The sequence below is a fragment of the Babylonia areolata genome, chromosome 25 (genome assembly GCF_041734735.1).
Source record: "Babylonia areolata isolate BAREFJ2019XMU chromosome 25, ASM4173473v1, whole genome shotgun sequence".
Lineage (NCBI taxonomy): Eukaryota > Metazoa > Mollusca > Gastropoda > Neogastropoda > Buccinidae > Babylonia > Babylonia areolata.
This window is the reverse complement of record NC_134900.1, coordinates 925,885-953,242: the sequence shown is the minus strand read 5'-3', so window position 1 is coordinate 953,242 and position 27,358 is coordinate 925,885. Positions and strand designations below refer to the sequence as shown.

Below are 27,358 nucleotides of genomic sequence, written 5' to 3'. Positions count from 1 at the left end.
GCTGGTGGATCCCTCACCTTCCGCCTGTACTTTCCCGGTCATCTAAGAGGTGACTGATTGCAGTGCTTTTCTAAGTAAACCATTCAAGATGGAGGGACTCATTCCCGTGATAAACAAACTACAGGATGTCTTCAACACAGTGGGATCGGAAGCGATTCAGCTGCCGCAGATTGTAGTGATCGGAAACCAGGTAAGTTCTCGTAAGGTCACTGCAGCAGACGGCTTAAGTTAGGGCTGACGACAGCTCATTGCTAGTGTTGCAAATTTTGTGTTTGTCTTTCTAAAAGTTTATCAGTTCAGTTTTATGGTGCAAGAGGTGATTAGATAAACTATGATACAACGACAGATTATTTTACGTGTAATCTAGAAAATGTCTTCAAGAGTATATTATTACCCAAAACAAACATACATAAATTAATGATGATAATCGCCAGATTCAGCATTAAACCCAGTAATGTGAACTAAAACACGCAGCATAGTTATTTAGTTTCAGTTTGTTATAATTACTAAATAAGTATTTCTAAGAAATCTGCAGTACAGACATACTTGAAGCACACTGACACAAACTGGCAAAGCATACAGACACGTTATACCCTACTACTGTACTAGGACTAACACACACGCACGCGCGCGCGCACACACACAGAATCACACAGATCATTACCCCCGCCCCTCTCCCTCCCCCCACTCTCTCTCTCTCTCTCTCTCTCTCTCTATCTCGCCCTTTCACACACACACTCTCTCTCTCTCTCTCTCTCTCTCTCTCTCTCTCATAAGCATACACAGAGGCAGGCACACACACACACACACACACACACACACACACATTCATGTGAAATGATACAATGCTATTGAAATAATACAATCCCTGGTGAATTGTTTGTCAATGCCTCCTCTCTAAGTCAAAATGAGTTTTAAAAAAAAAAAGAATCTTTCTTTTTAGTCACTAGTTATTACTATGGCAAGCAGGCTACTATTTGTCCGTTTTATATCTCCCCTTTTCTCTCTTTCTCTCTCTCATTGTCTTTTTTATGTCTCGAACTTGAATTGGACATTACCATCACATACTTAGATACTATACATGTACCATGGTACATATGCATGGAAACAAGTGATGGAGCTGTTGTATTCTTGTTCAGATGGTTCTGATATTTAGAAGTTCTTGTATTGTTCATTGTTCATGTATGCCCCATTTGAATGCTTAAGTTTCCAGACTTTTAACGTCAGGCTGAAGCAGAAAAATTGTTTTAATGATTGTGTCTACACAACAGACCACCATCTGCAAACAGACTGGTGTGTCTGCTGACAGTGGACATGGAAGGTCATTAAGTCAATGTGCGAACAGTAGTACTAGTAGGTGTAGGACAGTGCCCTTAAGCAGACCTGAGTCCACAGGTACTTTGAAAGAGGTCACTCCATCCAGGAAAGTTCTCCATTGAATAAATAGTTCTTGATCATTGATGAGAAAGATTTGCAGTCGTGTGACTGTGAGGGAAGCCCTGTTTTGTTTTGTTTTTTCCATTGTTTTGCAAGTTTATGAAAGGCTTTGCTATGTGTAACAACATTGAAAGTTCTTTCTGAGAAATGATTAAATTTTGCACCATGTTGATAATTTCTTCATTAGTTAATTTTTATCTGTCCTTTTTTTTCTATTTGCTTGTTAGTACTGGTATTTTATTTTTATGCATGTTTATTTTGCTTGATAACTTAAAAAAAAAAACTATTGATTTTAGGATGAATGATACAAAGTGATCATTTATTTTATAAGTACTCACAGTTCATGTCCAGTTGGAATTTCATTTTATCTATAAAAAGGGTGCCCATCATCAAGTGACAAAAGAGATTTGAAATATATTATGATTATCATTACTAAATTATAGGACTTTTAAAATGTGAGTTTTAACAAAATGTATTTTTATTCACTTTAGATTTAAAACAACAACAACAAACCACAAACAAACAAAAAAAACAACAATCACTTTTGATAGTATTCACTATAATTTGTTTTACAGACTGATACCAGTAACGGTGTTTCATCCCTTTTTTTCCTTTTTTTTTTTTTTTTTTTTCAGAGCTCTGGCAAAAGTTCAGTGATTGAGAGTTTGGTTGGTCGAGATTTCCTGCCCAGAGGTACAGGTATCGTCACACGTCGCCCCACTGTTCTGCAGCTTCTGCATGTCAGAAAAGACGACAGGGAACTGCGGCTTCAGCAAGATGGCAGTGAGTCCTTTACTGTTGGAACTGAAATCTTTCTCTTCCTTTTCCTCTCTCTGCCCTTTCTGATCTATATACTACAATGACTTACAATACACTGATGTGATCAGCTAAAACAGAATGCCCGATTCAGTGATTGGTTTTCTTCACTCTGTTTTTTGAGATAATGTGAGAAAGGAGAACAAGCAAAAGAAAAAAGCACCCACCCCTAACCCTCCCTCACACCCCTCCCCCCACCCCAAAAAAGCAACAACCACCACCCAAAAAATGATGACAAAGCTTCTTACAATTTTGTACAATATGGTCATGGTCACATTTTGGCAAGGAAGCTCTTTGAGGCTTTGAACAGGTTTCCTTTCTGGTTTTTGAATGCTGACCTGACCTTATGAACAGTGTTAAATTACATTTGTTTCCGCTAGTTGTGACACTATATATATATATATATATATATATATATATATATATATATGTGTGTGTGTGTGTGTGTGTGTGTGTGTGTGTGTGTGTGTGTGTTTAGAGCACATACAACACATCACAAGTCTGATAAGATTATTTGTAAATTTACACAAATATGTCTTTTCACTAGTTGGTAACTATTAGTTGTAAATTAAAATTTCAGTGAGAAATCATATTATGTCATTTCAGTAGACTGGGAATTTGGAAAAAAGAAAGGAGAAAATTCATTGACTTAGCAGAGCTATATTTACATAGTGGAACATTTGAATGCTGATTGCATTTCTTTTCTGGTTGGGTGCTCTGTTCCCCAGGCTGCCGTTCAAACTGATGGTTGCAATCAGCCATTAGTTCATCCCTGACAATCTGACAGCCTGCCAGTAATTATTAGATTTTGTTAACTGATTTGTTATGATAAAGACGATGAGAAATATTAGCATTTGAAAAGCCCTACCCCTTTGAGCATTACTTGTTTCTTGAACAGAGCTGATCACAGCGGAAGAGTGGGCCAAGTTCTTACACACCAAGGAAAAGATCTACACAGATTTTGATGAGATACGACAAGAAATAGATCGTGAGACAGACCGCTTGTCAGGCACAAACAAGGTACGGACTAAGATATGTTTTACATACTGTGGTAACAGCATTGATTTGACTATCTTTTTCTACATACTGTGGTAACAGCATTGATTTGACTATCTTTTTCTACATACTGTGGTAACAGCATTGATTTGACTCATCTTTTTCTACATACTGTGGTAACAGCATTGATTTGACTCATCTTTTTCTGCATACTGTGGTAACAGCATTGATTTGACTATCTTTTTCTACATACTGTGGTAACAGCATTGATTTACATACTGTGGTAACAGCATTGATTTGACTCTTTTTTTTTTTTACATACTGTGGTAACAGCATTGATTTGACTCATCTTTTTCTACATACTGTGGTAACAGCATTGATTTGACTCATCTTTTTCTGCATACTGCGGTAACAGCATTGATTTGACTCATCTTTTTTTACATACTGTGGTAACAGCATTGATTTGACTCATCTTTTTCTACATACTGTGGTAACAGCATTGATTTGACTCATCTTTTGAATTGGAATTTGCAGTTGACATGAATTTTACAATGCTTTTTTTTTTTTTTTTTTTTTTTTTTTTTTTTTTTTTTTTTGCTGTGCTTTCTTTAGTGAAATTTTCTTTGTAATGTATTTATAATACTTTTCCTTTGAAAGATTGTTGTTTGTACTGAGAAAAGGGATTATACCATATTTACCAGGGAACGAGTATTTTATAATTTACTTGTATTCTTATTCTTGATATACTTCCTCAAAATATAACACTTAACCAGCACTATTACAGCACTGGCCAGTGTTCAGCAAGCACAGTGCATGGCATGTTGTTTGTTTTGACATTCAGTTGTAAAGAAAATGGTAAATAGATGGAATAATAGATAAACAGAATAAAAGCAGCTAACAAATTTGTTGATAGCTGTATGAGAAAGAAAAATCGGGTGGTTTGACTTGGATTTACCCACACCTGTCAGCTTGCTTGCTTGTTTACTGCCAGTTACGCCCTCTAGCTTGTAGAACTGCATTGAAGAACTGCCACTCTTGTCTGTTTTGGGCCAGTCTGTGAAAGGTATACTATAATAATACTCCAGTGTTTCTTCAAATATCTAGGAGCAGCCCTGACAAAGGATGGAAGCTGCAAAGCAGAAATAAGAATTCGTATTGGCACAGCCACCGCAGCCATGACCAAACTGAACAGAGTGTGGAAAAGTAACATCCGATTCTCCACAAAATTCAAACTCTACAAAGCCCTGGTGGTCTCCATTGTACTGTATGGTTGCGAGGCATGGACACTGACGGCCGAAATTGAAAGGAAGATCCAGGCTTTCGAGAACAAATGCCTGAGGAAGCTCCTTCAAATTTCCTGGATCGAGCACAGGACCAATAAATATGTACGGAGCAGAATTAAGAACCTTGCTGGACCTCAGGAACCTCTCCTTTCAACTGTGAAGAGACGCAGGCTGATATGGTTTGGGCACAACACTCGACACACCAGTCTGTCCAAAACAGTCATGTAAGGCACCATCGAGGGTGGGAGAAGAAGAGGAAGACAGCGGAAGAACTGGCATGAGAACATCAAAGAATGGACCGGACTCCATACACATGAGTTGCTGCCGGCGGCTGCTGACAGAGACAGATGGATAAGGAAGGATGCGTCTGCGGTCCTCAGGTTTCCCCCAATGATACTCTAAGGGCCTGAGGTGGGGTGAGGTTTCTTCCCTCCCCCCTCCTTGAAGGGGGTTCAGGCACAAGGAGGTCTGCACATATGTAATGTGGGAGACCGGAAAAAATTCCACCCTTCACCCACTCGGTGCCATTACCGAGATTCGAACCGGGACTCTCAGATTGAAAGTCCAACACTTTAACCACTCAGCTATTGCGCCCATCATCGTCCAGGTATAATAATACTCCAATGTTTTTTCTCCCCACCCACCCCCCACCCTTACCCCCAACCCCCTTCCACAGGGAATCTGCCCAGACCCCATCAGCATCAAGGTGTACTCCCCGCGGGTGGTGAACCTGACGCTGATCGACCTGCCGGGCCTGACCAAGGTGCCTGTTGGGGACCAGCCCCAGGACATTGAGATGCAGATCCGGGACCTTTGCTACTCCTACATCAACAACCCCAACTCCGTCATCCTGGCCGTCACGGCTGCTAACACAGACTTTGCCACCTCCGAGGCCTTGAAGCTGGCAAGAGATGTGGACCCTGATGGTCAGTGGGGGGGGAAGCATGGTGGTTTGTTTTGTTTGTGAGTTTTTGTTGTAGTTTTTTGTGTTTAGAATGTACAAATACAAAGAAAATTGTGTATTATCTGTGTTGTGTGTGGTTCAGTTATTGATATTACTCTAATTGCAGTAATTGTCCCATCTATATTTAACTGTTTGTGTGTGTGTGAAATTTCAATACAAAAACAGATAAATCATTTAAGAAAATTGTCAAAAAAACCAACAAAAATCAATATGAACATGACTGTGCCTAATTTTCTTTTCCAGGTTTCTTTTTTTTCTTCTTTTTTTCCCCTTCTCTTTTTTTGTGTGTAAAGTTGAACAGTAATAATATGGACTTGTTTTCAGCCCTAATCTGTCCCTATATGGGCGGCCAGGGGCTATAACTTAGAGCAATGACAACAACAGTGATGATGATAATGATGATTGTTCTGTGCTGATTGCAGGTCGAAGGACCCTGGCTGTCATCACCAAGCTTGATCTGATGGACGCCGGCACAGACGCCATGGAGGTGCTGTGTGGCCGTGTCATTCCCGTCAAACTCGGCATCATCGGCGTTGTGAACAGAAGCCAGGCAGACATCAACGATAAGAAGGTGAAGAAGGTGGCTCGTTTTGGGGGGGGGGGTTTGGTTTTTTTGTTTGTTTTGTTTTTTAGTCTCATGTGAGTGGCTTTTTCTCTTTCTTGTGAAGGTTTGTGGGGTTATCAAAACTGGTCTGATGGGTGTTTGTAAAGTGTGTTGGGGGTGTGTGGGTGAGGGGCGGTGTATGGTTCCGGACCATCAGTAGCCTTGCTGATGTGGGGATTTTTGGATCTGGATCGCTTCTGTCTGTTCCATACCCGAGTCTTGTATGCAGCTGGGTCTTTGGAAGTGCTGTTCAGATGCCTTGATCAGTGTGCTGTGTGGTGTGTGTGTGTGTGTCTGTGTGTGTGTGCTCTTGCACAGTCTTTTTGAATATAATATGTATTTATTGCTGTATTATTGATATTTGGTATTATTAATTTGGTTTGTTTTTGTTTTTTATTTGATTATGTAATCTGTTCTGCATGGTTTCATTTTCTCCTTTTTTGTGTTTTTTTTTTTTTTTTTTTTTCTCTCACCAGGAAATGACCGACGCACTCAAAGACGAAGCTTCCTTCCTGCAGAAGAAATACCCTTCCATCGCCAGCAGAAACGGCACATCCTACTTGGCTAAAACATTGAACCGGGTGAGATGCTGAAAACTGCAGTGTGAAAATCAAGCTGCAGAGTTAAAATGTTTTCACTTCTGCTCTTGTGTGTTAGCGTTGGATGTTTTTTACTTCCCAGAATACCTGTATATGTGGTTGTGGAATATTGGGAAATTTTTACAAAGGGAGCAGACATGCCAATTACTACATTTTGAGTGTAGCATCTTCTTCTGAGCTTCAGAATGCTATACTGCTACGCTCACAATAAAAGAGCTATGCTGAAGGAGCAAAAATCAAGATTAAAAAAAATATATATATAACTGGGCCTGTGTCACAACATAGGTGGCACTGTATGCAGCAGTTTGAATTTTAGTTCTAATACTATGACCTGTGAGTGGCCAGAGTTAGTTACAGCTCAGGTAATGGTTTTCCCCACTTCCATTGTTGAGAATTAGAAGTAGACTCTTCCCCTCACTTCCCACCAGTACTCCGTTTTGTTAGAAAGAAAATGTCTGTGACAAAAGCCTGCGACGAATAGACATCAACAGCAAAGAAACGAACATTCACACTGTGCAACTGTGAAGTTTACAGCAAGGAAAACCAAGGAGACCAAAATGAGATAATTTCAGTACCACGCGGTTGGAACGTAGGTTAGAACATTGCATAGCATTTCTATCAGTCACAAAAAAGGAATGTTTGATTAATCTAGAAATACTCAGACCTCCCAGAATTGTAGTTGTGGGGTGGAGGTGGAGGTTCCTACTGCAGCCTGTATGGTTAATTCACTAGAAAGTGTACATGAAGACTTGGTCTTTCTTGTTTTCTTTCCTGTCTGAACTTTGTGTATCATATGTATCATGTGTATCATGCACTGTTTGTGGTAGTGTCAGTTCACAGCATTTTATTTTGGATGATCTGTTGTTTGTTTTCCAGCTGCTGATGCATCACATCCGGGACTGTCTGCCAGACCTGAAAACACGCATCAATGTTTTGATCGCACAATTCCAGTCCCTTCTGACCTCCTTTGGCGAACCTGTGGATGACAAGGTGAGTGGGGCTGATGGCTTTCAACTCCAGCCTTCGTCTTTTGTATTGCTGGGTTGTTGTTTTTTGTTGTATGCGTCTCTTATTGTGTATACTGTACAAACATCCTAGGTCTGTATGTCATGTGTGTGTGTACTCAACAAGGAAGTGAGCAGTTAGAGCTTTCTGTTGACTGTTGAATGGCATTGTGATGAAATTTTGTTGATGTTTTATTGAAAGTGTTGTGACTTCGTCATATTTTTTTTAAAAGAATATAACAGTTTCTGATAATCACTTCTTTATTTCTGATTCCTTTCTTTGTCTTGTGCTTTTTTTTTCATCTGACAACTTAACAGTGTAGCCTTGAACCTCTCTCTGAGCAGACTGCAGTTTATTGAGTGAGATCAATTGATCCTGTTTTATTTCTACTACAGCCTCAGTAGACTGCGATTGATGTTGTGACTTTGTGCTGCAGTGTGCACAGAATGTGTTGGACACTGTGTCTTTCTTATTGCAGGCCCAATTGTTGCTCCAGATCATCACCAAGTTTGCGTCTGCCTACTGCAGCACAATAGAGGGAACAGCCAAGAACATAGAAACTACAGAATTGTAAGTGGGTTTCCTGTCACACGCAAATCAGAAGAAGAAAAAAAAAAGAATGGTCTAAACAGTCTCTAGAAGCTGAAGTCGGAAATAATAAGCTGATGGTGTGAGTGTGTTTGAAACATTGTTTGTTGAATTTGTCTTCACTTTGCCTGTTTTGTTAAAATATACCTTCACCCTACTTTATTAATAAATTGATATCCAAGAATCCAAAAGGAAGACGGGGTGGCGAGTGGCAGAGATCCCTCTCCACTTGACGGCAGTTCTGAAGCAGTTTGTTCAGCCTGCCCAGACCTTTATCAACAGATGTGTCCCTTACCTAATTGCTTATGCCAAGTTGAAAGGTGGTAAAACCAACTTGATGACTGTGGATTTGATGCCTGAAAAGTGCTTGGATATAGATTGGAAAGAGTCAAAACCAAAATGCTTTTGATATTCATCTTTGATGTAGAGCAGAATATGATCATGTTGCAATGCTTTGTTCTATGGTTTTCAGATGTGGGGGGGCCAGGATATGCTACATCTTCCATGAAACTTTTGGCAGAACTTTAGAAGGGGTGGATCCGCTTGGGGGGTTGTCAACACGTGATATTTTAACTGCCATCAGAAACGCCACGGTACGGTGCATTTTTTTTGTTTTTTCTTTCAGTGAATAGCTGGGAACTTCCCCAGTGTGTGGATCATAAAATGTTTTATGCCCATAAGTTGTAGCATTTTCCTTCAACAGAGTGCAAACGGTCATCATAAAGAAAACTTATTAAAGACTTTATTTTTGAAAGGAAAGAAATGGTAGCTGACGAACCACATTTGAAACTGATATTCACCTGAAGGAATTAAATGTTTCCTTTAGCATGAATTTCTGAAAGTAAACCCAGACTACAGGAATTTGCAGGAGAGAAAAAAGTTTGAGGTGAGAGAAGAAAGTGCACATAAATGTGTGGGGTATGTTATTTATGATGCTAGAAGAACTGAGATCTTACTCTTTAAAAAAAAAAAAAAGAAAAGAAAAAAAGATATTCATTATCTTTCCATTGTCGATTGTTGAAATGAGTACCAGGCAGTAACACAAACCTTTGTTGAGAATGAAAAAAAAGTGCAGCTGTGTTTTTAAGGCCTCACACCCTGGCAATATTCATCATATTTCAGTGCTGCTTGTCACTTGTTTGAATGAATGCTGGACAGCACAGCACCACCAACCACTGAAGAGAACCTATGAGAGGGCGCTCCTCAGAACACTTTCAGTGTGCGATGAAGCGTGCTCGCTAGGCCCAGTGTGATGACGTTTTTGTTGAATCAGACTGAATGAAAACAGCAGCTGTATTTTTTCTGCAGGGCCCCCGACCCTCGCTGTTCGTGCCGGAGATCTCTTTCGAACTGTTGGTGAAGCGTCAGGTGCGCCGGCTGGAGGAGCCCAGTTTACGCTGCGTGGAGCTGGTGCACGAGGAAATGCAGCGAATGATTCAGCACTGTGGCACACAGGTGTGTGTGTGTTCGGTTACTTGACTTGTCAAGTCTGTGGCATGGCATCTACAGCACAGAAAATAAGCATTTTCCAGGCTCCAGATATAATTATTATAATGTTGACTCTGCTTTTTGATACATTTTTAAAAAGAATTTGCATTGTTCTCTGCTGATGGAGTTTTTTTGGGTTTTTTTTTTGGGGGGGGGGGGGTTGTTGTTTTTTCCTCCAAATATAGCATGGATGGAAGTCAGTGATTGTCCATACTGAATTCATAATGTCCAAGTTTAGCCCTTCTTTTTGGTACGATTCATGTGCATCATTTTATGCCCCAAACACACCAGAAAATTTCACACAGTGTTCATGACTGTGTACCTTGCTATCTTCTTAACACTGCAGTCTTCTCTTCTTTCTCTGTACTAAATCTTAGAAAAGGGGGTTAAATTTTTCGAATATAACAGTTTTTACCACTACTGGTACTGTTGTTTGTGAATCTAATCTGGAGGAGCAGGTATTTGGAATATAGAAAGATATTTTCAGGGTTTCAAAAATGACAAGGGTAAAAAAAACAAAACAAAAAACAAAACAGAAGCACCAAAATGGAAGAACATTCTACGTGAACAGTGTGTCCAGCAATAGATTTGAACACACCTGACTACTTACTGGTTGTGCTGTAGTGTGTGGTTCATGGTGGTTTTTCTCTTGCAGCAAGAAATGTTGCGGTTTCCCAAGCTGCACGAAAGGATTGTGGATGTGGTGACCAACTCGCTGAGGAGACGTCTGCCCCCCACCAATGAGATGGTCAGTTAGTTTGGACACTGTCCACCTTTCTCTTCTTTTGTACTGGTTTGGAAGCACAAAACTGCAAGTTTGGTTCTTAGTTGTTGTTGTTATTGTTGTTTTATTTTTTTTATTTTTGTTTTTGTTTCTGTGCACAAAACTGTAGTGTTACTCCTAGGAAGAACATAACTATGCAACAGAAAATCAGATTTTTTGCAAATGTCTTGTGCTGTTAGGTCTTGTGGGTGTTCAGAACCCAGCTTACACAGTCTAACACCAACAGCTTTTATTTCCCACTTGTAAGTCTGCTACACTAACTGTTGATTTAGAACTTTTCTTTTTTTTCGATTTTTGTTGCATTGAAAGTTTCTTATTTTATAATCCCTAACTTCCAGAAAAAAATTGTGACACCAAATGCTTAGAAACACAATGGAGGCATACACTGTTAGGATAAGAGTTTCTGGTGCTAAAATTGTGATGCGAAACACAAAACATGATGGAGGCTTATGCTGTCAGGATAGAGTTTTCTGGTTCTAAGTTGGGTGACACATTTTGACAGGTAGAGAACCAGTTGTAAGTCTGTAACACTAACCATTGATTTAGGACATATATTTTGAGGGGGGGGGGGCGGAGAGACGGGGTGGGGGGAGGAGCTTCCATTCCCTAACTTCCAACAAAATTTGTGACGTCTAATGCTGTTAAAAACACCATGGAGGTATATGCTGTCAGGATATAGAATTTTCTGGTACTAAATCGGGTGACACATTCTTCTGACAGGTGGAGAACCTGGTTGCCATAGAGCTGGCCTACATCAACACCAAGCACCCAGACTTCAGTGAGGCCTACTGCGTTCACCGCTCCATCGCGGATGCCTCTGGTGGCGACTCTCACCGCTCTGGCTCTCTTACCAAGAACATCATGGACAGGCAGACTGAAGACGGCAAGGTGTGCATGCATCTCCAGGGTGTCTCCCCACACTCCCTCTCACACACAAACATACACCCTTATTTTCTTTTCTTTTCTTTTGTGTGTGTCTAATTGAGAGGAGAGAGAAGGGGAAAATAATCCTAAAGGATATATGTTGATGATTTTATGAGGGAAAAAAAAGGGAAAGATTTTGATGCTTGTAATCAGTGAATGGGTGGCATAAGATTTTTTTTTTTTCTTAAAGGATGGTGCCAGGTTATTGTGATACACTCTCCCATGGGGGAGTGGGCTTGGATTTCACACAGGAAATTTTTTTTTGACTGAAGCATATATGCGCTGAGCCCAGCAAAGCCAAAGTGCAGGTGCAGGTCTTGTGGATATCAAGGTCTGAATTTTGTTGTTTTTTTGTCCCAGTCTGTGTCAGCAAAACTTTCTTTGGGTCATTTCAGGATCGTTAGGGATTTGGCAGATTCAGTTTAGTTAGGCTACAGGGTTTTGATACAGACAATTTGCCACAGTTGAAAGTGGGGAGGGGGGAAAGACGAACTACCCACTCTTCATTATCGACTTCCTTTTTTCTTTTCTTTTTTCTTTTTTTTACACTAGCATTTAAAGTCAGCATACGTTTATGATCTGCCGGCGCAAGACCAGGTTCTCAGCAGGTTGTGGGAAATTTGGGGGTTAAGAGATTGGCAGCTGAAAGAGTAGGTAATTTCATTATGGATGATAACAATGATAATGATACAGTCTCCATATTACTTGGAATAATTTTGGGCCATTTAATGAAGCGATTCAGAAAAGAAGCATGTATCTGTCACATGTCCGTGTGGCAACTTCCAGCTTCAGTTCTTCACACTGAAAAAAGAAGTCTATCAGGTGCTCATTTCTGTGCTCACAATTTCAGTTTTTCCAAATTTGTCACCTGCTTCATTGCACCTGTTTTGCATTGTTCAGTTTTACATCATAATGTTTTTATAGTTTGTATGGTTTTGTTGGATACAATAGAAGACTGAGTTTCCAGGTTGGAGGGCACTGGTGAACCGTGATAACTTTACAGCGTTATTGTGTATGCATAGATCGTCCCAAGCCAAGATATCGTCAACGGGAGCACGTCATGGAAGCTGACAAATCTGATCCGCGGCCAGAAGCTGGACGTGGCTGGAGACAAAATGTCTGATCAGGGGACAGCATCGCAGCCCAGCAGTGGTCCCAGCAGTGCTGCCCCTTCGCCGGCTCGCTCTCGAAAAGGAGGGGGCATTAACCTTTTGCCCGAAGTTGTGAGTTGCTGCCTTTTTGCCATGTTACCTCTGCAGCGTTTCGGGGCAGAGTCTTGACACGTCCTATAAAAGCTTCAAAAAAACTTGTTTTCTGTGTGTGTGTAAGACATTTATGAACGTTCTTGAAAACTAATGCTCAGTTAAAAACTGTTCTGAGAGTAAAAGTGTTGCAAGGCAGGAAACTAAAGCACGGCGTTGTGTAAAAACTGCCAGGCTGAAATGTAAAGCTCTCTCTGTTGAAAGGCAGGAAACTAAAGCACGGTGTTGTGTAAAAACTGCCAGGCTGAAATGTAAAGCTCTCTCTTGTGTCAAACAGCCATGTGACTTTGTGGTTGTCAAAGAAATGAAACAGTCTGCTGGTGAACTGTAAGGTTTAAACATCCGTGTGGCCACAAAGTTTTAATGAATTTATGTTGAGAAGCCGCAAGGATGAAAAGGCTTATCCTGCTTTTTGTGTTCTTTTATTGTCTCCTGGTAATGTTGTGAGCCAGTGGATAAACTGTGTATGTTTGTGTGTGTGTGTGTGTGTGTGTGTGTGTGTGCGTATGTTTAATGGGAGCATTCCTGTATGAGAGAAGTGGAGAGAGAGAGGTCCCTTAGATCCCCTGATCATAATGCTTGTGGTCACAGAAAACCGTCTTGATGGTAACAGATGATTAGAAAGGAAAAAAAAGAGTAGCAAAGATTCCACAGACACTCTCACGGTGGCTCTTGTAATCCCAGTCCCAGAAGAAACCAGCAACAGTAAGCCATTGGAAACCGGCCTTTTGCAGCCTTGTGAAAGCTCACACAGCAGAGGAAAGAAAATATGAATGGACTCTTGGACAGTGCAGTGAAAAATGTGTGTGCAAGCTTCAGAGAGTGTGAAACAGCATGGCTTTCCATCTGAAAGGGAGAGAGGAGCAGTTGTACAAGAATCAGGATATAATATGTGCCTGAAGAATAACTGACAGGGAGGCCTCTGTTGAGTTTGGGGTCACTTGAATTTCAGATAAACTTTTTTTCTGGTTCTTTTTGTTGTTGAGAGCAAGGCATTTATTAATGTTTCCAGTAAAAGTCAGTTTCGAAATATTGCAGCATATTTATCAAGAGTGAAGTCCGTTTAAAAACGTTCCCAAAATGTGTATGTGTGCGATTTGCTAGAACTGTCATTCTGAAAAATCCTGAGCTGAAATATAGTCACCAGGCACCAGCTGTTTTAAAAAAACCTTTCCAGATGTACAGATAATGACAGCAGAGTCCAGGAAGTTTAGTAAGAGAAACTTCAGAACATAGCATGTGAATGTGAACTGAGAGACATGAAGAAAGGAGAACACTTGGACTGGAAGAAAGAAACCCAACATACATACATATTATAAACATATGGATGGCAAAAGAAGGAAATTCTACAGTCAGGTAAAAAGTGGAATTGAGAAAGAACCGCACCAGTTTGCCTGAACATCGACATTTTTCTCATTAGAAGATGACTTCCATTTCAACTGGCAACAGTTACAGACCATGTAAAGTTTAAGAGGCTGCTAACGTATGGATCATTTCTTCAGGGTTCAACTGAGAACAGAAATCCATGGCCTGTTCATCCATGTCAGATTCAGTTTTCAACAAGTCTCTGGTGCAGGACAAAACGCTTAATTCTCTGGGACTTTTCTTCTTGACTGTGGATTTTTTTCTCTCTGTTATTGTAAAGAGTCATTGAACAGACTAAAGGTAAGTTGACTGAATTCCTATTTAAAAGAAAAAGAAAAAAAAAAGAAAGGAATGTGAATTTTGTCTACAGGTATTGGTGGAATGTTTTGAATGGTTTGTGTGTGTGGTTGTGTGTGTGGTTGTGGTTGTGTGTGTGGTTGTGTGTGTGTGTGGTTGTGTGTGTGGTTGTGTGTGTGGTTGTGGTTGTGTGTGTGGTTGTGTGTGGTTGTGGTTGTGTGTGTGTGTGTGTGTTGCAGCCTGAACAGCCTGTGATGAGACTGTCTGCACGTGAGCAAAGAGACTGTGAAGTCATTGGTGAGTTGATCTGTATTTAGCAAATTAACAACAACAAAAATTCCTCATTCTTACTGCATGTCATCATTCTCTTTTTTTCTTTTTTGACTCACTTGTGTAAACAAAGTGAGTCTATGTTTTAACCCGGGGTTCAGTTGTCTGTGTGTGTGTGTGTCTGTGTGTCCGTGGTAAACTTAAACATTGCCATTTTCTCTGCAAATACTTTGTCAGTTGACACCAAATTAGGCATAAAAATAGGAAAAATTCAGTTCTTTCCATTCATCTTGTTTAAAACAATATTGTACCTCTGGGATAGGCACAATTTTTTTTTTTTTTAAAAGAAGCCAAATTATATGCAAACTGAATTTACTGGGGTTTTTTGTTTTTTGTTTTTTTTTGTTTTTTTGTTTTTTTTATTCTCTACACTTGGCACTTTGATCTGATATTCTGACACGACAGCAAGAGCAGTCATTTTTATCATTTTTTGTTCAAACAGGAACTTCTTTTGCTAAGCATGGAAGTTATATTTATTTTGCATGTCTTTGGTACAGATAGTAAAAAAGGGAAATAAATCTGTAATTAATGCTAGGGTGCTTAATTTGCTTTAAACTGATCTTTCTTATCTTAAACATTACATTTTGAAATTATACTCAATACATAAAAAGCTTGTGTGTTTTACTCTCAGTGTACAGGGCTTTCACTATGTTCATTTGCCCAAGTGGTCTTTTTAGGAAAATACTAAAATCAATACGACGAGTGGACTTTACAGATCTATTGGCTGAGCCCTGATGGTCATGGGCAAAAATCAATTGTGTACACATATTTATACACATTCAAAGCACGTGCTCGTATTCTTCACGAACGCGAACGACGCCATTTTGTTTCAAGTTGTTGACCTGCCCGTTCAATCCTATATTCAATTGACAATACACGATAACATGTGATGGAAAGTTGGAGAAGGAGACCGTTAAATATTTATTCAGAGAAAGATTTGTGAACGCCTCATCACTTACTGGATTATGCCCCAAACTGCCATAAAAATATCCATAGAATCAGTTGGAATTCACAGTTAAAAATAATAAACCATGAGAGTTAATACCCTTGAATTGATGAAACGTAAAAATTTCCAGTCTTGACTTTTCTCAAAATGAAGTCCTGTTCACTTCATACGACGTTTAGAAGTACTTGTACTTGGCTCTATGTGTTATTAGTTTAACAAAATGCTCAATTTTCGTATCAACTTTAAAACTATAAAACTAGAATGAACATAAAAGAGAAATTGAATCAACCGTGTCAACCAGGTGTAACTTAATTTGTACATCTGTCTAGATCCAGAGAAAACGGCAAAATGTTGCAGTGTGATTGTATCGCCACGTCTCCTTTATTGCAGACTTAAAAAGAATTTTTAATTGCCCTTAAAGATCTTTTTAAATGCCCAATATACACCAGAATAATATGATTTAAACAGCGTTCTCACTGTGAATACCGCATCGATTTATTGCCCTTTAAAAAAGCATGTTTAAATAGTATATTTTTGAACGTCAACTAAGGAGCCCCGAAAGTGTAATGGGTAAGACAGTTTCTTCTCACCTGAACACGCGGGGTTCGAATCTGCCGTTCGGACTTTTTTTTCTTTTTCTTTTAACCCAAAGCTTTATAATAACAAATACAGAACACATTTTAACAATTAGATTTTTTTTTAAAGTGTATTACAAGTGAGTCTTGAAGGCCTTGCCTCTCTTGTTTCTTTTTCTTTTAACCCAGAGCTTTATAATAAATACAGAACACATTTTAACGGTTAGATTTTTTTATATTTTTTAAGTGTATGACAAGTGAGTCTTGAAGGCCTTGCCTCTCTTGTTTCTTTTTCTTTTAACCCAAAGCTTTATAATAACAAATACAGAACACATTTTAACGACTAGTTGTTATTTTTTAAGTGTATGACATCCTAAAGCGATGGACAGAATACTGCTCAGAGCTATACAACATACAGACCACAGGTGATCCAGCAATACTGAATGTTCCACCAGCCACTGATAACAGTAATCACCCCATACTCTGTGAAGAAATAGAGGCAGCAATAGCATCACTGAAAAAAGGGAAATCGGCAGGAGTGGACAACATCCCATCAGAACTGGTCCAAGCAGGGGTGAAGTTATGATAGATGTGCTACTGAAAATCTGCAACAAGATCTGGCAAACAGGGGAATGGCCCACACCGTGGACACAATCAAATCACTGATCATCACCCTTCCCAAAAAGGGCAATCTCCAGCAGTGTCAAAACTACCGCACCATCAGCCTGATTAGTCATCCCAGCAAAGTCATGTTGAAGATCCTGCTTAACAGACTGAAACCACAAGCAGAAAACATCATTGCTGAAGAACAGGCAGGTTTCAGACCAGGAAGGAGCACAACTGAACAAATCTTCAACTTGAGGTTGCTATGTGAGAGGTACCATCAACACCAACAAGACCTCTACCACGTCTTCATTGACTTTAAGAAGGCATTTGACAGGGTCTGGCATGCAGCTTTGTGGGCTACCATGAATCTGTACAACATCAACGCCAACCTGATCAGACTGATACAGCACCTCTATGACAAAGCCACCAGCGCCGTCTACCTCAACAATAGCATCAGGGACTGGTTCAGAACCACAGTCGGAGTGAGACAAGGCTGTCTACTCTCCCCAACACTCTTCAACATCTTCTTAGAAAGAATAATGACTGACGCACTGGAAGAGCATGAAGGAACAGTCAGCATAGGCGGCAGAACAATCACAAACCTACGTTTTGCCGACGACATTGATGGACTGGCTGGAAAAGAAGAAGAACTGGCAAGCCTGGTCAAACATCCAGACAAAGCCTCCACATCGTATGGAATGCAAATCAGTGCGGAGAAAACCAAACTGATGACTAACAACACCAACGGCATCAGCATTGACATCAAAGTCAACGACGAAAAGCTTAAAACAGTCCACAGCTTCAAATATCTGGGAGCAATCGTGTCAGATGAAGGATCTAAACCAGAAGTACTCTCGAGAATTGCCCAAACAACAACGGCACTCAACGAGCTGAACACCATCTGGAACAACAAAAACATCGCTCTCAGCTCAAAAATCAGACTGATGCGTTCCCTGGTTATATCAATATTGCTCTACGCCTGCGAGACTTGGACTCTGACTGCAGACATCGAGAGAAGAATCCAAGCTGTCGAGATGAGATGCTTTCGTAGACTACTTGGCATCTCCTACAGAGACCACATCACTAACACGGAAGTGAAGAACAGAATCAAGCAAAGTATTGGACCCTACGAAGACCTTCTGTCCATAGTGAAAAAACGCAAACTTAGGTGGTATGGACACATCTCCCGATCATCTGGTCTTGCCAAAACGTTCCTGCAAGGCACCGTACAAGGAGGCAGAAGGAGAGGACGGCAGAAGAAGAGATGGGAAGACAACATCCGGGGGTGGACAGGCTTGACGCTCGGCGACGCCCTGAGGAAATCAGAAAACCGTGAAGAGTGGAGAGGGGTGGTGGCCAGGTCAGCAGCGGTGCCCCAACGGTCTGAACCCAGACTACGGGAGAGGTGAAGGTGAAGGTGATGACAAGTGAGTCTTGAAGGCCTTGCCTCTCCTGTTTCTTTTTCTTTTAACCCAAAGCTTTATAATAACAAATACAGAACACATTTTAACAATTAGATTTTTTTTTTAAAGTGTATTACAAGTGAGTCTTGAAGGCCTTGCCTCTCTTGTTTCTTTTTCTTTTAACCCAAAGCTTTATAATAACAAATACAGAACACATTTTAACGATTAGATTTTTTTTTTTTTTAGTGTATGACAAGTGAGTCTTGAAGGCCTTGTCTTATGTACCTTAACCCGTTCTACCCAAGGGAGTTCACAGCCACAGCAGGGTTCCCCGCCATACGGATGCAGAAAAACGGAGAAAACTTAACAAAATCGACTGGGTTTTTTCTTTTTTCCTAATTGACACACGGGGACACAGTCAGTAATACTGTTGATGTTAGTTCTCTTTGTTTGCAGTTTGTGCATATATAGGAACGTGTACACTATTTTAATGACATGAATTTTGACGCCATGGCATTGCTCAGGTTCTGGGCTGAGTGAGTTAAGGATCTTAAAGGTTAAGAAAATGTCACATAAACTGTGTTGTTTTACAGGTGGGTTTGTTGTTGGGTTGTTTGGGTTTTTTTTTTACCATTTTCCTCCAGACGAAACAGGGTTTTATGTTTAACGCAGTTGATCTTCTTTTGTTCTTGGTTTGGTTTTGTTTTGTTTTGGCACGGTGAGCAGCAGTAGTACTGATACGGTTCTGCGCAAGCTTGCTGGACTGTCATGAGTTTCAGTTTCACTTTCTCAAGGAGATGTCACTGCGTTCGGACAAATCCATATATGCTACACCACATCTGCAAGGCAGATGCCTGACAGCAGCATAACTCAGTGCATTCGTCAGGCCTTGAGTGCATGCTGTTATATTTGTGTACCTGTCAGGCCTGGAGTGCATGCTGTTGTGTACCTGTCAGGCCTGGAGTGCATGCTGTTATATTTGTGTACCTGTCAGGCCTGGAGTGCATGCTGTTGTGTACCTGTCAGGCCTGGAGTGCATGCTGTTGTGTACCTGTCAGGCCTGGAGTGCATGCTGTTATATTTGTGTACCTGTCAGGCCTGGAGTGCATGCTGTTATATTTGTGTACCTGTCAGGCCTGGAGTGCATGCTGTTATATTTGTGTACCTGTCAGGCCTGGAGTGCATGCTGTTGTGTACCTGTCAGGCCTGGAGTGCATGCTGTTATGTACCTGTCAGGCCTGGAGTGCATGCTGTTATATTTGTGTACCTGTCAGGCCTGGAGTGCATGCTGTTGTGTACCTGTCAGGCCTGGAGTGCATGCTGTTGTGTACCTGTCAGGCCAGGAGTGCATGCTGTTGTGTACCTGTCAGGCCTGGAGTGCATGCTGTTATGTACCTGTCAGGCCTGGAGTGCATGCTGTTGTGTACCTGTCAGGCCTGGAGTGCATGCTGTTGTGTACCTGTCAGGCCTGGAGTGCATGCTGTTATGTACCTGTCAGGCCTGGAGTGCATGCTGTTGTGTACCTGTCAGGCCTGGAGTGCATGCTGTTGTGTACCTGTCAGGCCTGGAGTGCATGCTGTTATGTACCTGTCAGGCCTGGAGTGCATGCTGTTGTGTACCTGTCAGGCCTGGAGTGCATGCTGTTGTGTACCTGTCAGGCCTGGAGTGCATGCTGTTATGTACCTGTCAGGCCTGGAGTGCATGCTGTTGTGTACCTGTCAGGCCTGGAGTGCATGCTGTTATGTACCTGTCAGGCCTGGAGTGCATGCTGTTGTGTACCTGTCAGGCCTGGAGTGCATGCTGTTGTGTACCTGTCAGGCCTGGAGTGCATGCTGTTGTGTACCTGTCAGGCCTGGAGTGCATGCTGTTGTGTACCTGTCAGTGGATTTTTTTTTTACAGAATTTTGCCACAGCACTCTTGTTGTCATGGGTTCTTTTTCAGTGCTGCACACAGGATCTCGGTCTATCTTCTCATTCGAAAGACTAGACGCTCCGTTTGATTTTCCAGTCAAAGTTGGGAGAAAGGGCGAGAGCAGGATTCAGCTGCATGAAGCGACTGTGTAACGTCGTGTCTCTTCAACTTGGCTGCTGTGCAGAGCGGCTCATCAAGTCGTACTTCATGATCGTACTGCTCATCAAGTCGTACTTCATGATCGTACTGCTGTGCAGAGCGGCTCATCAAGTTGTACTTCATGATCGTACTGCTGTGCAGAGCGGCTCATCAAGTCGTACTTCATGATTGTACATCAAGTCGTACTTCATGATTGTACTGCTCATCAAGTCGTACTTCATGATCGTACTGCTGTGCAGAGCAGCTCATCAAGTCGTACTTCATGATTGTACTGCTCATCAAGTCGTACTTCATGATCATACTGCTGTGCAGAGCGGCTCATCAAGTCGTACTTCATGATCATACTGCTCATCAAGTCGTACTTCATGATCATACTGCTGTGCAGAGCGGCTCATCAAGTCGTACTTCATGATCATACTGCTGTGCAGAGCGGCTCATCAAGTCGTACTTCATGATCATACTGCTGTGCAGAGCGGCTCATCAAGTCGTACTTCATGATCATACTGCTGTGCAGAGCGGCTCATCAAGTCGTACTTCATGATTGTACTGCTGTGCAGAGCGGCTCATCAAGTCGTACTTCATGATCGTACTGCTGTGCAGAGCGGCTCATCAAGTCGTACTTCATGATCATAGGGCTCATCAAGTCGTACTTCATGATCATACTGCTGTGCAGAGCGGCTCATCAAGTCGTACTTCATGATCGTACTGCTGTGCAGAGCGGCTCATCAAGTCGTACTTCATGATTGTACTGCTGTGCAGAGCGGCTCATCAAGTCGTACTTCATGATTGTACTGCTGTGCAGAGCAGCTCATCAAGTCGTACTTCATGATCGTGCTGCTCATCAAGTTGTACTTCATGATTGTACTGCTCATCAAGTCATACTTCATGATCGTACTGCTCATCAAGTCATACTTCATGATTGTACTGCTCATCAAGTCGTACTTCATGATTGTACTGCTGTGCAGAGCAGCTCATCAAGTCGTACTTCATGATCGTGCTGCTCATCAAGTCGTACTTCATGATTGTACTGCTCATCAAGTCATACTTCATGATCGTACTGCTCATCAAGTCATACTTCATGATCATACTGCTCATCAAGTCATACTTCATGATTGTACTGCTCATCAAGTCGTACTTCATGATTGCACTGCTCATCAAGTCGTACTTCATGATTGTACTGCTGTGCAGAGCGGCTCATCAAGTCGTACTTCATGATCATACTGCTCATCAAGTCATACTTCATGATTGTACTGCTCATCAAGTCGTACTTCATGATCGTACTGCTCATCAAGTCGTACTTCATGATTGTACTGCTGTGCAGAGCGGCTCATCAAGTCGTACTTCATGATCGTACTGCTGTGCAGAGCGGCTCATCAAGTCGTACTTCATGATCGTACTGCTCATCAAGTCGTACTTCATGATCGTACTGCTCATCAAGTCGTACTTCATGATCGTACTGCTCATCAAGTCGTACTTCATGATCATACTGCTGTGCAGAGCGGCTCATCAAGTCGTACTTCATGATCATACTGCTGTGCAGAGCGGCTCATCAAGTCGTACTTCATGATCGTGCGCAAGAACATCCAGGACAGTACGCCCAAGGCCATCATGCACTTCCTGGTGAACTATGTCAAGGACAACCTGCAGAGCGAGCTGGTGAGCCACCTGTACAAGCGGGAAGAGATCGAGACCCTGCTGGAGGAGTCGGAGCACATCGCCGCTCGCCGGAAAGAGGCCTCAGAAATGTTGCAGGTGGGTTTGGAGTGTAATGGTGGTGTGTTTGTAATGGGTATTCACGTAGGAGTGACGAGCTTTATTGTGCACAAATAATTTCCAGTTGGATGTCGGGTAAAGAGAATCATCATCCCCTTTGTACATCAAGAAGCAGTGGAGAGACGTAGTTGCTAATGAAATGATGCAAGCTGACGTGGAATGTGCATGTTTTACCTCCCATCCCCTTTGCTTTTTGACAAAGTTGAAAATAGTTGTATTGTTTTAAGACTCAGCTAGGTGTGTGATGTATATATGCACATGTATTCAAGAATTTGACATACTAATTAACTACATTTGTTACTGTTTTTTTATGGTTAATTATTTATTAGAAATAATAATTTGATTCAATGTTGTTGCTTTGTCTGATAAAGCCTTGATTTTTATATTGATTTGATTTGATATTGCTGTGTTGCACAATAAAGTTTTGACTTTGATGCTTATTATTAATATGATTATGCTGTGTTGTACAATTGTTGTGGGTTTTTTATAATGATTTGACTCAATTGTTGCTGCGTTGTCTTTTCCCCAGGCACTTCAAAGGGCAAGCCACATCATCGGGGAAATCCGGGAGACCCACTTATGGTGATAGAGCATGAACAAGATCCAGGGGCAACTTCTAACAAATGTTTCCCTGTCAAATCCGACAAAAACCCTATAAAGAAATATAGCAAGGTGTATAAAGAGAGTTTTGTCGACTGGTTTGCCGTAGTGTGTGATCTTCATTATTATGAAATCAAACATTTGTTGTTGTTGGGGTTTTTTGTGGGGGGGGGGGTGCTGGGGGGGTTGTGTGGAATGGGTTGGAGGTAGGGGGTGGGAGATTTTCACATTGGGTGTGGCAAAGATGTGAGAATTAACAAACAAGAAACTGTTCAGGCGGCAAATATGTTATTTTGAAAAAAAAAAGTTAATATGTGACGAAATTTAATTCCTAGTATAGTTGTAAAGCCGTGTACTATCCCATTGGGTGTGTGTGTGCAGAGGAAGAAGTAACTAAAAGGAAGAAATTGAATTCCTTGTATAGTTGTAAAGCCGTGTACTATCCCATTGGGTGTGTGTGTGCAGAGGAAGTAGTAACTAAAAGGAAGAACCGAGGTGTGGGGGAACTGGATCTTACGGTGACTGCCAGACTGCAAGTTGGATTGAGAAAGGTCCACAACTGAAAAGAGACAAGAGTAGGAGTAGATGATGACATCATGTAAGCTTTCTGATAAATCTTTGTGATACATTTATGTAAATAAACATTTGTTTTCCAGAAGTTGTTGTACATTTCACAGTTCATCCATTTGCATCTGTATAGTGTGTATGTTTTTGTCATTAACAAGCGTTGGATTCAGTCCCTGGCAGGCCTTTTTTTCTTGTGCACACGCACTCATTTGCGCTTGTTCAGTAGAAAATTCAACATCGATTCCTGTTCATTCATTTTTTGTTTTGGAGAGAGATGAAAAGTGAGGAAAGGCAGGTTCATCATGAATTTAGATTCTGCCTGAATAATTAGTGCAATATCACATTACCTAAACATTTTGTATGGGATGGTTGTTGGAAATGTAATGGTCTGCATGCCACTTTATAATCATATGGGAGAGGTTATGTGTAAAGTCATTCTTTTTTCTTTTTTTTTAAAGCACAGGAAAAGTTGGGATTTGCTTTGTTTTGACATTAATCTGTAGTTTCACATCATCATTGGTTTTGGGGCTTGGTTTTTTTTTGTTTGTTTTTTTGTGTGTGTTCTTTTTGTTTTTTTGTTTGTTTTTTTGTTGTTGTTTTTTTTGATAATTGTATTGAATGTAAAGGCTGTGTGTGAAAAGCATCACCACTTGTTAACAGGTAGGCATTCAGTTGGTCAGTGTTATCTGTTGTGTGTGACTGTGTGCATGTATAAATAGAAGGGGAGACCTCAGGACAGGCCTGCTCCCTCCCCAGCTTCCCCCCCCCCCCATCATCCCCACTTTTTGGAACATTGTTTCAATTATTATTTTCTTTATCTGACTTGATCTAAATGGTCCCCTCTTCCTGTGCGGCTGGATGAATTGTGGTCTCCAGTAGTGTGCTCAAGACTTTTGTACAGGTGGGGTCTGGGTGACCACCAGGCTTCCTGAACGTTCTCTTGTCGATGCATTGCTTTTGTCAAGGTCCCTCCTTTCGTCTGACCGCCAACTGATTTTGTGTGAAAGAGATAGTCGTTTCATTCCACCAGATTCCTGTAGTTTCTCAGAGACGTTGTTGTGCTGTGAACTGTGTGTGTGTGTGTGTATATATATATATATACTGATTGGAAGTATCTTTTTTCTTCTTTTTTTTTTATAGGTAATTTGTTGCTGTGTGTGTATGTATATATACATTTTTATTTTTTATCTCTACTTTTCAGTGATTATGATGAGTTCGGTTGTTCATGTGTGGGAAAGCGTGTTCAGTTGTTGGCAGAACAATGTCGGGACTCTTGCGTGCTTTGTATTTATTTCCATGCTAGTCCTGGCTTGCTGTTTGTGGATTGTGCGTTTTGGTGTTGGGTGGAAGGAAACAGGATGATGCAGAGGGTGTCAAAAGGGAGCGTTGAATATCTCTCTGAGAATTGTCATTGAAATTTCACTGCATAGTTCCCAAAAAGCACAGATTTCGTTCTTGTACATCACTGAAGACTCCATCCCCCCACACCTCCCTGTTATCTTTCTTGGACATTATTTTACTCATTTTTATGGTTTGTATAGGGGTGTGTTAGCATAGTACTGTTCACGTGCGTGTGTGTTTCATAAGTATGTTCTCTAAAATAATCCAGTTACCAATAGTACAGAAAATGGGTTTTTTTTTGTTTGTTACAGGAATGAGTTGTTTTGAAGTTCCATATTGCACCATATCACATTTATAGTTTTGTTTTGTTTTGTTTGGTAACGTCTTATATTGCTTCACAATATCAACTACTCTAATGTGCACTGTGTTCTAGTTTTTTAGTTTGCCATGACACATTTTGTTCTTCATGAAATTCCGGCTGTTTTGTCTGAGGGAAGGAGATGACGTGATGTGTGTGTACAGAACAAGGTTTATGTTCTCAGCTGGCACATGGAATGTCTCCTTTCCTGAAAGGGTAACAGGTTGTCGGCCCACTAAAAAACAGATTCACCGTGCCTAGCTGGAGATCTCAGCCTGCCCACCGAAGCAACATTATTCTGATTGTGTTATGTGTGTAACATACATGTATCATACTTTGAAAGTTTATTTGCTTTATGACCTGTTTGTCTATTTGCAGTTAAGTTTGATTGCAAATCATTCATTTGTCTGTCTGCAGCATAGTTCCAAGGCTAGATTCAAATTGCCAGAAAGTTTGGTTTTCTTTATGCCATCCACAAGCCCTAAAACGGAGCATCCAGGCAAAATATCCAATTACGTTTGAGCAGTTGTGTTCCAGTGCTACTTAACCCTTTGAGCCATGACCACCACTTTACCGGTGGTAGAGAAAAATGACATAATGCCTAGCCACCAGTTGAGTGGTGCTATTGGTTGACTTATATTGAAGAGCCAATCAGAAAAACCGTAATATTCTGACGTCGGCGAACGTAGTACCAACATGGCTGCGCCTTTTCACTGTGTTTTGTGCATGTGCTTTGGATAAAAAAGATCAATTTCAATATAAGTCAACCAATAGCAAAACACGACAAAAGTGTTTACACACCGCTCAACTGGTGGCTAGGCATTACGTCATTTTTCTCTACCACCGGTAAAGTGGTGGTCAGGGCACTTTTTTATATCTGCCGTGACACATTAAATACCAATTATGTGCAAATTTTGGCTCAGGAGCTCAGGCAGAAGGGTTAAAATTGCTCAGGAACTCCGGGCACAAAGGGTGAAGACACAGTCTGCTGGTGGAAAAAAAGAAGCAGCAAAAAAAGAACCTTAACTCTCTCACAGATAACTTCACAGAGAAACCCTTATTGGTGATTGGCTGTAACCATAGTCAGTGCTAGAGGGTTAAGCAGTCCTTTGTCAGTTAATGCAGCAAATTGCTATAAAAAAAAATTATATATATATATATAAAACTCGCAAAAAAACCGAGTTGGTTTTGCACCAACCACAGACCCAGACCTGCATCCCTTCAGGTTTATTTCCTTGTGCACTTGTGTAATTTTACTCGCAGCAAAGTCAGCCATTGACAAAACTGAACCACCAATTAGTTTAAACAAGCATCATATTTCACTGTCAGCCAGTGGGAAAAAAATGAAACTTAAGTCTTCAAAACCCTGCAGTAGTCTTCCAATGCAACAATTTGTCGGAAAACATGCTCTTGTGTTTTCAGAGCTGCATAGGGTTATGTACCTCCAGTTGTTTAGTAAAATCATTGTATGTTTGTTCGGTGGATGTTTGTTTTTGGCCAGTTTTGTTGCTCATGGTAGTAAGTTTTAAAAACAATTTTGACGTCTTTTTTTTCGTGCTGTTAGACTGGTGGAGTACTGGTTTGGGGTCAGATCTGTGCGTAAAAGTTGCCTGTTATTGTTATCCATATCCAGTGTTCAGTTCTTTGCCTTATATTATTGATGAGTCACTATTACCATTAATCCCCCAAAAAATACAAGTATGCATACACTCAAAAAGGTCTTTTTAGTTATGTACATCATCTTGTGCCTGCAGCTGAAATTAAGACAGTTTGAATAACGGTCAAATTAATTAAGCTTGTGAACATTTACAGTAACCACTATTTTTGTTGTAATTGTCAGAAGTTCTCGGAGAGTATATTCATTTTGATAATGTGATTCCGTTCTTTTTATCCCAATCCTCCAAACATGTATGTCAATAGTTGGCTGTTTGATTCATGCTTTGTTGTTCAGCATTCATGTGGGTATAATTGTTGACACTGTCCAGTTTTAGGTGTTGTAAAGGGGAGTGAACGCAGATCAATGATGTGCTGTCTGATGCATTGAATGCAATTAGGAATCTGATTTTTTTTTTCTTTTTGTTTGAGATTTCATTTTTCTTGCTGGCATCCCTCATGTACCAACTGATTTGTTAACTGGAATAAAATGTAATAATTAAGTCATTAAAATCTTTTTCTTATACACCTCTGTTCTAGCGTTTTGCATCGTTTTGTCTTTAATCTTGTGTGTTGAAAAGTCTGTCGTTTCTGTCTGTCTCGCTTTATTTTGTGTGGAGAAAGTTGCAGACAAAAATTATTAAGCAGTGTGTGTTGTCTGACATCCATCCTATCCACAGAGGTTTGACTGACACACTCCAAAAACTGTTATCCCTCGACTGA

At 40.8% G+C, this 27,358-nt stretch overlaps 1 protein-coding gene across 1 annotated transcript; it reads left to right on the top strand.

Annotated features, from left to right (window-relative positions):
* LOC143299396 (dynamin-1-like protein) lies at positions 1–27,161 on the top strand. Its single transcript, XM_076612573.1, has 16 exons — positions 1–190; positions 2,073–2,220; positions 3,152–3,273; positions 5,209–5,458; positions 5,919–6,067; positions 6,577–6,681; positions 7,576–7,689; positions 8,183–8,274; positions 8,765–8,885; positions 9,601–9,747; positions 10,436–10,528; positions 11,285–11,452; positions 12,511–12,711; positions 14,652–14,709; positions 21,884–22,095; positions 22,646–27,161. The coding sequence occupies exons 1-16, from the start codon at positions 89–91 to the stop codon at positions 22,700–22,702; spliced, it is 2,139 nt and encodes a 712-aa protein (XP_076468688.1). The 5' UTR covers positions 1–88; the 3' UTR covers positions 22,703–27,161.
* Positions 27,162–27,358: the final 197 nt, after the last annotated feature.